The following is a 12,375-nucleotide window of genomic DNA, read 5'->3' as shown; positions in this document are numbered from 1 at the left end:
ATTAATATATAAAATGGAATGGACCCATACAAGGAACATGTTCCCGGGACATTTCATATGTGCTACAGATGTGAAGATATGCTCGGTAAATAACTTCAATTACTATTCAAGATATCATTAGTCCAGTCTCACTAATGACAGTGGTCTGTACAGTTCAGGAAAAGATTATTAGAAAGCAAGTGAATGACTTTCTCCCTACAGAAGAGAAATTTCCTAAGTGAGAGATGGCAATATTTTAGGGAAATCATGTGAAACTAACCTCTTAAGAGTTTCACAAAAGAATGAGCTCAGTTCTACACAAAGGGGAAGGCTGGGTGGACTGTCTGTATCTGGTCTGCCAATAGGCATTTGACATTACCATATGGGAGGTTGATGAAGAAGTTGGATCATCAGGCTGAAATAAAGGGGAAACTCCTATGATGGATTGTAGATTATATCAGTGGGAAAGAACAAAGGAAGAATGTGAGGAACATTTTTCAAATAGGTTAAGGTGACCAGCAGAGTACCATTGGGTTTGGTTCTGGGGCCATTACTCATTTTGAACTATGTTAATGACTTGACTGAAAGTATGGAATCCTAGCTGAAAAGATAAGCAAAAGATATGAAGATAATGAAGGAAGTGAAAAGAGAGAAGGATTGCATGAACTTTTTAGGGGACCTAAACAGCCTCAAAGTTGGTCTGAAATGTAGGTGATGAAATTCATCCTGAGCAAATGTAAAGTAATAAGGATGGGACAAAGCAAAAGATGGTCTCACTATGATTATGAACTAGCAGGAAATAAGCTTCAGGATTCTAGAACGGCAAAGGACTTGGGAGCTGACATCATCCGTAATGTTACACCAGAAATTCATATCAGGAGAATAGTTGGGGGGACAAACTGTCTGCTGACAAATATCATAATAGCTTTCAAGTACATGGATAAGGAAATATTTAGCAAGCAATTCATATCCTCCACAAGGCCAAAACTAGAATGTGCTTCTCAAAGAAGCACAAAGAGCTCTGGGAGAAGGTTTTGAGGAGGGCAATAAAGATAGTAACAGATTTAAAAGAGCTAAATTATAGGAAAAGACTGGAGGCCTTAAATTTACCCATCTTGGAAGAGGGAATAATGAGAGATGACCTAATCAAAACCTTTAACTTTCTAAAAGAAAACGACAGTGTGATCAGTGAACAGTTTTTTGAGGTGTGGAGACAGAGCAACCAGAGGACATGGCATGACATTAAGTAAAAAACTTGTTAATAGTACAAGAGAGTTGGAAAAACAGAAGAGAATGACTTAGAACATGATTAATGCAGACAGCATTCATAAATTTGTTTTTTTTTAAATAGCAGTTAATGTTTAAGAGATAGGACTCCAGGAGTGTAGAACCCCCTTCCTGCATAGTAAAAATATTTATTTATTATATCTATTTTGCTTTCTCGCTGTCTCCTGCGTAAGTGAGGTAGCGCAAGGAAACAGACGAAAGAATGGCCCAACCCACCCACATATACATGCATATACATAAACGTCCGCACACGCAAATATACATATCTATACATCTCAATGTACACATATATATACACACACAGACATATACATATATACTCATGTACATAGTTCATACTGTCTGCCTTTATTCATTCCCAATGCCACCACGCCACACATGGAATAACAACCCCCTCCCCCCTCATGTGTGCGAGGTAGCGCTAAGAAAAGACAACAAAGGCCCCATTTGTTCACACTCAGTCTCTAGCTGTCATGTAATAATGCACCGAAACCACAGCTCCCTTTCCACATCCAGGCCCCACACAACTTTCAATGGTTTACCCCAGATGCTTCACATGCCCTGGTTCAATCCATTAACAGCACGTCGACCCTGGTATACCACATCGTTCCAATTCACTCTATTCCTTGCATGCCTTTCCCCTCCTGCATGTTCAGGCCCCGATCACTCAAAATCTTTTTCACTCTATCTTTCCACCTCCAATTTGGTCTCCCACTTCTCGTTCCCTCCAGCTCTGACACATATATCCTCTTGGTCAATCTTTCCTCACTCACTCTCTCCATGTGACCAAACCATTTCAAAACACCCTCTTCTGCTCTCTCAACCACACTCTTACTTCCACACATCTCTCTTACCCTTACATTACTTACTCGATCAAACCACTTCACACCACATATTGTCCTCAAACATCTCATTTCCAGCATATCCACCCTCCTCCACACAACTCTATCCATAGCCCACGCCTCGCAACCATACAACATTGTTCGTACCACTATTCCTTCAAACATACCCATTTTCGCTTTCTGAGATAATGTTCTCGAATTCCAAACATTCTTCAAGGCTCCCAGAATTTTCGCCCCCTCCCCCACCCTATGGTTCACTTCCACTTCCATGGTTCCATCCGCTACCAGATCCACTACCACATATCTGAAACACTTTACTTCCTCCAGTTTTTCTCCATTCACACTTATCTCCCAATTGACTTGACCCTCAACCCTATTGTACCTAATAACCTTGCTCTTACTCACATTTACTCTTAACTTTCTTCTTTCACACACTACCAAACTCAGTCACCAGCTTCTGCAGTTTCTCACATGAATCAGCCACCAGAACTGTATCATCAGCGAACAACAACTGACTCACTTCCCAAGCTCTCTCATCCACAACAGACTGCATAATTGCCCCTCTTTCCAAAAATCTTGCATTCACCTCCCTAACAACCCCATCCATAAACAAATTAAACAACCATGGAGACATCACACACCCCTGCCGCAAACCTACATTCACTGAGAACCAATCGCTTTCCTCTCTTCCTACACGTACACATGCCTTACATCCTCGATAAAAACTTTTCAATGCTTCTAACAACTTGCCTCCCACACCATACATTCTTCATACCTTCCACAGAGCATCTCTATCAACTCTATCATATGCCTTCTCCAGATCCATAAATTTATTTTTTTTTTATTATACTTTGTCGCTGTCTCCCGCGTTTGCGAGGTAGCGCAAGGAAACAGACGAAAGAAATGGCCCAACCCCCCCCATACACATGTATATACATACGTCCACACACGCAAATATACATACCTACACAGCTTTCCATGGTTTACCCCAGACGCTTCACATGCCTTGATTCAATCCACTGACAGCACGTCAACCCCGGTATACCACATCGCTCCAATTCACTCTATTCCTTGCCCTCCTTTCACCCTCCTGCATGTTCAGGCCCCGATCACACAAAATCTTTTTCACTCCACACCTCCAATTTGGTCTCCCTCTTCTTGTTCCCTCCACCTCCGACACATATATCCTCTTGGTCAATCTTTCCTCACTCATCCTCTCCATGTGCCCAAACCACTTCAAAACACCCTCTTCTGCTCTCTCAACCACGCTCTTTTTATTTCCACACATCTCTCTTACCCTTACGTTACTCACTCGATCAAACCACCTCACACCACACATTGTCCTCAAACATCTCATTTCCAGCACATCCATCCTCCTGTGCACAACTCTATCCATAACCCACGCCTCGCAACCATACAACATTGTTGGAACCACTATTCCTTCAAACATACCCATTTTTGCTTTCCGAGATAATGTTCTCGACTTCCACACATTCTTCAAGGCTCCCAGAATTTTCGCCCCCTCCCCCACCCTATGATCCACTTCCGCTTCCATGGTTCCATCCACTGCCAGATCCACTCCCAGATATCTAAAACACTTCACTTCCTCCAGTTTTTCTCCATTCAAACTCACCTCCCAATTGACTTGACCCTCAACCCTACTGTACCTAATAACCTTGCTCTTATTCACATTTACTCTTAACTTTCTTCTTCCACACACTTTACCAAACTCAGTCACCAGCTTCTGCAGTTTCTCACATGAATCAGCCACCAGCGCTGTATCATCAGCGAACAACAACTGACTCACTTCCCAAGCTCTCTCATCCCCAACAGACTTCATACTTGCCCCTCTTTCCAAAACTCTTGCATTTACCTCCCTAACAACCCCATCCATAAACAAATTAAACAACCATGGAGACATCACACACCCCTGCCGCAAACCTACATTCACTGAGAACCAATCACTTTCCTCTCTTCCTACACGTACACATGCCTTACATCCTCGATAAAAACTTTTCACTGCTTCTAACAACTTTCCTCCCACACCATATATTCTTAATACCTTCCACAGAGCATCTCTATCAACTCTATCATATGCCTTCTCCAGATCCATAAATGCTACATACAAATCCATTTGCTTTTCTAAGTATTTCTCACATACATTCTTCAAAGCAAACACCTGATCCACACATCCTCTACCACTTCTGAAACCACACTGCTCTTCCCCAATCTGATGCTCTGTACATGCCTTCACCCTCTCAATCAATACCCTCCCATATAATTTACCAGGAATACTCAACAAACTTATACCTCTGTAATTTGAGCACTCACTCTTATCCCCTTTGCCTTTGTACAATGGCACTATGCACGCATTCCGCCAATCCTCAGGCACCTCACCATGAGTCATACATACATTAAATAACCTTACCAACCAGTCAACAATACAGTCACCCCCTTTTTTAATAAATTCCACTGCAATACCATCCAAACCTGCTGCCTTGCCGGCTTTCATCTTCCGCAAAGCTTTCACTACCTCTTCTCTGTTTACCAAATCATTTTCCCTAACCCTCTCACTTTGCACACCACCTCGACCAAAACACCCTATATCTGCCACTCTATCATCAAACACATTCAACAAACCTTCAAAATACTCACTCCATCTCCTTCTCACATCACCACTACTTGTTATCACCTCCCCATTTGCGCCCTTCACTGAAGTTCCCATTTGCTCCCTTGTCTTACGCACTTTATTTACCTCCTTCCAGAACATCTTTTTATTCTCCCTAAAATTTAATGATACTCTCTCACCCCAACTCTCATTTGCCCTTTTTTTCACCTCCTGCACCTTTCTCTTGACCTCCTGTCTCTTTCTTTTATACATCTCCCACTCAATTGCATTTTTTCCCTGCAAAAATCGTCCAAATGCCTCTCTCTTCTCTTTCACTAATACTCTTACTTCTTCATCCCACCACTCACTACCCTTTCTAATCAACCCACCTCCCACTCTTCTCATGCCACAAGCATCTTTTGCGCAATCCATCACTGATTCCCTAAATACATCCCATTCCTCCCCCACTCCCCTTACTTCCATTGTTCTCACCTTTTTCCATTCTGTACTCAGACTCTCCTGGTACTTCCTCACACAGGTCTCCTTCTCAAGCTCACTTACTCTCACCATCCTCTTCACCCCAACATTCACTCTTCTTTTCTGAAAACCCATACAAATCTTCACCTTAGCCTCCACAAGATAATGATCAGACATCCCTCCAGTTGCACCTCTCAGCACATTAACATCCAAAAGTCTCTCTTTCGCGCGCCTGTCAATTAACACGTAATCCAATAATGCTCTCTGGCCATCTCTCCTACTTACATAAGTATACTTATGTATATCTCGCTTTTTAAACCAGGTATTCCCAATCATCAGTCCTTTTTCAGCACATAAATCTACCAGCTCTTCACCATTTCCATTTACAACACTGAACACCCCATGTATACCAATTATTCCCTCAACTGCCACATTACTCACCTTTGCATTCAAATCACCCATCACTATAACCCGGTCTCGTGCATCAAAACCACTAACACACTCATTCAGCTGCTCCCAAAACACTTGCCTCTCTTGATCTTTCTTCTCATGCCCAGGTGCATATGCACCAATAATCACCCACCTCTCTCCATCAACTTTCAGTTTTACCCATAAATGCTACATACAAATGCTACATACAAATCCATTTGCTTTTCTAAGTATTTCTCACATACATTCTTCAAAGCAAACACCTGATCCACACATCCTCTACCACTTCTGAAACCACACTGCTCTTCCTGAGTCTGATGCTTTGTACATGCCTTTACCCTCTCAATCAATACCCTCCCATATAAATTACCAGGAATACTCAACAAACTTATACCTCTGTAATTTGAGCACTCACTCTTATCCCCTTTGCCTTTGTACAATGGCACTATGCAAGCATTCTGCCAATCCTCAGGCACCTCACCATGAGTCATATATACATTAAATAACCTTATCAACCAGTCAACAATACAGTCACCCCCTTTTTTAATAAATTCCACTGCAATGCCATCCAAACCTGCTGCCTTGCCGGCTTTCATCTTCCAAAAAGCTATGACTACCTCTCCTCCGTTTACCAAATCATTTTCCCAAACCCTCTCACTTTGCACACCACCTCGACCAAAACACCCTATATCTGCCACTCTATCATCAAACACATTCAACAAACCTTCGAAATACTCACTCCATCTCCTTCTCACATCACCACTACTTGTTATCACCTCCCCATTAGCCCCCTTCACTGAAGTTCCCATTTGTCTTATGCACTTTATTTACCTCCTTCCAAAACATCATTCTTTTTTTGCCGCTGTCTCCCGCACTTGCGAGGTAGCGCAAGGAAACAGACGAAAGAAATGGTCCAACCCACCCCCATACACATGTATATACACACACGTCCACACACGCAAATATACATACCCATACATCTCAATGTACACATATATATACACACACAGACACATACATATATACCCATGCACACAATTCACACTGTCTGCCTTTATTCATCCCCGTCGCCACCTTGCCACACATGGAATAACATCCCCCTCCCCCCTCATGTGTGCGAGGTAGCGCTAGGAAAAGAAAACAAAGGCCCCATTCGTTCACACTCAGTCTCTAGCTGTCATGCAATAACGCCCGAAACCACAGCTCCCATTCTACAACCAGGCCCTACAGAACTTTCCATGGTTTACCCCAGACGCTTCACATGCCCTGATTCAATTCATTGACAGCACGTTGACCCCCGTACACCACATCAATCCAATTCACTCTATTCCTTGCCCGCCTTACACCCTCCTGCATGTTCAGGCCCCAATCACTCAAAATCTTTTTCACTCCATCTTTCCACCTCCAATTTGGTCTCCCACTTCTCCTCGTTCCCTCCACCTCCGACTCATATATCCTCTTGGTCAATCTTTCCTCACTCATTCTCTCCATGTGCCCAAACCATTTCAAAACACCCTCTTCTGCTCTCTCAACCACGCTCTTTTTATTTCCACACATGTCTCTTACCCTATTATTACTTGATCAAACCACCTCACACCACATATTATCCTCAAAACATCTCATTTCCAGCACATTCACCCTCCTCCGCACAACTCTATCCATAGCCCACGCCTCGCAACCATACAACATTGTTGGAACCACTATTCCTTCAAACATACCCATTTTTGCTTTCCGAGATAATGTTCTCGACTTACACACATTCTTCAAGGCTCCAAGGATTTTTGCCCCCTCCCCCACCCTATGATTCACTTCCGCTTCCATAGTTCCATCCGCTGTCAGATCCACTCCCACATATCTAAAACACTTTACTTCCTCCAGTTTTTCTCCATTCAAACTTACCTCCCAATTGACTTGACCCTCAACCCTACTGTACCTAATAACCTTGCTCTTATTCACATTTACTCTTAACTTTCTTTTTTCACACACTTTACCAAACTCAGTCACCAGCTTCTGCAGTTTCTCACACGAATCAGCCACCAGCGCTGTATCATCAGCGAACAACAACTGACTCACTTCCCAAGCTCTCTCATCCCCAACAGACGTCATACTTGCCCCTCTTTCCAAAACTCTTGCATTCACCTCCCTAACAACCCCATCCATAAACAAATTAAACAACCATGGAGACATCACACACCCCTGCCGCAAACCTACATTCACTGAGAACCAATCACTTTCCTCTCTTCCTACACATACACATGCCTTACATCCTCGATAAAAACTTTTCACTGCTTCTAACAACTTGCCTCCCACACCATATATTCTTAGTACCTTCCACAGAGCATCTCTATCAACTCTATTGTATGCCTTCTACAGATCCATAAATGCTACATACAAATCAATTTGCTTTTCTAAGTATTTCTCACATACAATCTTCAAAGCAAACACCTGATCCACACATCCTCTACCACTTCTGAAACCACACTGCTCTTCCCCAATCTGATGCTCTGTACTTGCCTTCACCCTCTCAATCAATACCCTCCCATATAATTTACCAAAAAAAAAAAAAAAACCTTTTTATTTTCCCTAAAATTTAATGATACTCTCTCACCCCAACTCTCATTTGCCCTCTTTTTCACCTCTTGCACCTTTCTCTTGACCTCCTGCCTCTTTCTTTTATAGAAGTCCCACTCATTTGCATTTTTTCCCTGCAAAAATCATCCAAATGCCTCTCTCTCCTCTTTCACTAATAATCTTACTTCTTCATCCCACCACTCACTACCCTTTCTAATCAACCCACCTCTCACGCTTCTCATGCCACAGGCATCTTTTGCGCAAGCCATCACTACTTCCCTAAATACATCCCACTCCCCTTACCTCCTTTGTTCTCACCTTTTTCCATTCTGTACTCAGTCTCTCCTGGTACTTCCTCACACAAGTCTCCTTCCCAAGCTCACTTACTCTCACCACTCTCTTCACCCCAACATTCACTCTTCTTTTCTGAAAACCCCTACAAATTTTCACCTTTGCCTCCACAAGATAATGATCAAACATCCTTCCAGTTGCACCTCTCAGCACATTAACATCCAAAAGTCTCTCTTTCACATGCCTATCAATTAACATGTAATCCAATAACGCTCTCTGGCCATCTCTCCTAGTTACATACGTATACTTATGTATATCTCGCTTTTTAAACCAGGTATTCCCAATCACTAGTCCTTTTTCAGCACATAAATCTACAAGCTCTTCACCATTTCCATTTACAACACTGAACACCCCATGTATACCAATTATTCCCTCAACTGCCATATTCCTCACCTTTGCATTCAAATCACCCATCACTATAACCCGGTCTTGTGCATCAAAACCACTGACACACTCATTCAGCTGCTCCCAAAACACTTGCCTCTCATGATCTTTCTTCTCATGCCCAGGTGTATATGCACCAATAATCACCCATCTCTCTCCATCAACTTTCAGTTTTACCCATATCAATCTAGAATTTACTTTCTTACACTCTATCACATACTTCCACGACTCCTGTTTCAGGAGTAGTGCTACTCCTTCCCTTGCTCTTGTCCTCTCACTAACCCCTGACTTTACTCCCAAGAAATTCCCAAACCACTCTTCCCCTTTACCCTTGAGCTTCGTTTCACTCAGAGCCAAAACATCCAGGTTCCTTTCCTCAAACATACTACCTATCTCTCCTTTTTTTCTCATCTTCGTTACATCCACACAGTAAAAATAGGTAATTATAAAACTCAGATGTTATCCCTGGGGATAGGGGATTAAGAATACTTCCCACGTATTCCCTGCGTGTTGTAGAAGGCGACTAAAAGGGGAGGGAGCGGGGGGCTGTAAATCCTCCCCTCTCGTTTTTTTTTTTAATTTTCCAAAAGAAGGAACAGAGGGGGCCAGGTGAGGATATTCCAAAAAAGGCCCAGTCCTCTGTTCTTAACGCTACCTCGCTAACGCGGGAAATGGTTTAAAAGAAAGAAAGAAAAAACTCAGATGTATAAATTTTCTCGGTGTTTAAGCCACAGGGGGAGAGTGATGTCTTTAGAACAGACAGTGAACTTATTTGATTATCTTGCACATGGTGATAATGCAGTATTTGTTAGGAATCCTTTATAGGAGTACAGAGGCAAAGTGAGGAGCACTGACGATGATGTACTGCTATCATTCTATATAGTTGCATATCCTTATTGCTTTTCTGTGCCTTTTTATACCTCACTGGTTTATACTTTTGTAGAATACGCAAGTTGTTTCTGATGTATATAATATTGATTCTTAATTCTATAATGCTCATAATAGGACTTAATATTTGTTTCTCATGGGTCACTCACCCTAAACTATTTCTCATAAGGATAGTACCTTGCCAACTGCAATTTTGCCAATCAGGGGTTTTTCCAGGAACAAAACCCTTATGGTTGGCAAGTGACCTGTGCACCTATCTCTTCATTCTTCTCATGGTGGTTACATCCACACACATTCAGACACTCCAACCTGAGCCTTCAAAAAGGATGAGCACTCCTAGCTTGGCTCCTTATTACATTCCAACTTTTAGAATTGAAATACAAGTAGGTTTTCAACCCCACCTTACCCACCCCTTGTAGTCACTTAGGACACATGTAATAAATCACCAGTAAGGCTGTAACATTGGCATCAGTTTTCCTGAACTACAGGGGCATGCATTAGCACTGTCATCATGAATTCATGTTTCACTTGGCTGTTTTACTGTCAGCAGATGGAAAGAAGTACAGCATTGTCTAGTCTAGGACCTTCCTAAACCAAAGGATCCCATATCACCCTGTTCCTGCATGGAATGTAACAGCCATGGTTCCAAAATTAAGAGAGCTAAGCTATAGGTTAAGGCTGGAGGCTTTAAATCTATCCGTCTTTGAAGAGAGAAAAGTGAGGGGTGACCTGATCAGAACCCTTAGTTTTCAAAAAATCAAAAGTTTTCAAAAAATCAGCAATACTGACAGTAGACAGTTCTTCAAGAGATGCTGAGACAGACCAATAAAAGGATATTACATGAAATTAAGTAAGAGACTTGTAACTAAGGACTTGTAACTAAGAGAGAAAAGTGAGGGGTGACCTGATCAGAACCCTTAGTTTTCAAAAATTTAAAAGTTTTCAAAAAATCAGCAATATTGACAGTAGACAGTTCTTCAAGAGATGCTGAGAGACCAATTAAAGGAGATTACATGAAATTAAGTAAGAGACTTGTAACTAAGGATGTAAAAAGATATTCTTAGAGCATAGGAGGGGTGGATGAATGGAAAAGACTGACTGAGGAAATGGTTGATGCAGACGGCATACAAAAATCTAAGTTTGTATGACACAAGAGGATGTTTAAAAGCTATTGCTCCAAAGAGTAAAACTTCCTCTCCATACACTTCAAATAGGTAATTACAAGGGGTTTAGCAGTTGTAATCAATTATAAAAATATAGGAGACATAGAAGTTCACCAATATTCTTACGAATCACAAATTATTGCATCAAACAGCCATATGAAGCAATGTAATAACACATATACAGAAAACTCCACTAATATTCTCATGAACCAACAATAATCATTTCACCACACAGCCATTTGAATAAACCTTATATCGTAAGTGGTTTTGGAGGATATTGGGGAGAAAGAATACTTACCACATATTCCCTGCGTGTTGTAGAAGGCGACTAAAAGGGAAGGGAGTGGGGGGCTGGAAATCCTCCCCTCTCTCTTTTTTTTTAAATTTCCAAAAGAAGGAACAGAGAAGGGGGCCAGGTGAGGATATTCCCTCACAGGACCAGTCCTCTGTTCCTAACAGTACCTTGCAACGTGGGAAATGGTGAATAGTATGAAAGAAAAGAAGAAAAGAAAAATGAAATGAGAAATCAAACCTTAGTTCTTGGCGAGCAGTCTGAAGTTGTTGGCGAAGTGTAAAGGAATGAAGCATGACTGCATCCCATTCATCCTGAAGAGCCTTGAGGATGGCAGGAATACTAGTGGCACTTGGAGGCTTTGGTTTTGCCACTGGCGGTACTTGTTATGGAAATAAGAGGTTCTTGCATTATTCTGATAAACTGTATGATAACACGACCATCAGCATCTAATCATGACTGCTGGGAGCATGTCAGATCATCATTTTATGCTTATTTGCTACTACCCACACTGTTGTGGAAGCTCTAGGAATAGATGAAGAAAAGGCCTCATTCACTCACATCCATTCTATGGATGTCATGTGTAATGCACTGAAACCACAGCCTCTACCCACAACCAGGCCCCATAGACCCTTCCGTGGTTTCCCCTGGCTACTCCATAAGCCCTTGTTCAGACCTCTGACAGCACGTGGCCCCTTATATATCACATCGCTTCAATTCATCTATCCAATACCCATCTTTCTACATCTTGCACGTTCTGGCCCCAACCAATCAACATATTTTTCACTCCATTCCTTATCCTCCAGTTTGGTCTCAACCTTTTCCTTCTGACACAAACATCCTCTTTGTCAACCAATCCTTACTCAATCTCTCCACACATACAAACCATTTAAGTACACTCTTCTCAGCTCTTTCACCCACACTCTTCTTGTTACTACACCTATCTTTTCCCCTTTCATCACTTACTTGATCAAACCATGGCAAACCACCACATACTGTCCACAAGCATTTACACATTCTCATCTATAGTCCATGCCTCACATCCACACAACAATGATGGGACTATCATATATTCAATCATTCCCATTTTTGCCCTCCCAGATA

At 42.0% G+C, this 12,375-nt stretch overlaps 1 protein-coding gene across 1 annotated transcript in view; it reads right to left on the bottom strand.

Moving 5' to 3' along the window:
* The window catches only part of Prp19 (pre-mRNA processing factor 19), a 241,755-nt gene that overhangs the window by 212,595 nt on the left and 16,785 nt on the right, over nt 1-12,375 (bottom strand). Inside the window, exon 3 of the mRNA XM_071665386.1 lies at nt 11,512-11,653. Coding sequence (XP_071521487.1) covers nt 11,512-11,653 — 142 coding nt within the window. The remainder of the gene's footprint in view (nt 1-11,511; nt 11,654-12,375) is intronic.

Source organism: Panulirus ornatus, chromosome 10 (genome assembly GCF_036320965.1).
Source record: "Panulirus ornatus isolate Po-2019 chromosome 10, ASM3632096v1, whole genome shotgun sequence".
NCBI classification, from domain to species: domain Eukaryota; kingdom Metazoa; phylum Arthropoda; class Malacostraca; order Decapoda; family Palinuridae; genus Panulirus; species Panulirus ornatus.
Note: the sequence above shows the minus strand (reverse complement) of the source record. Positions and strands in the feature narration are given on the sequence as shown.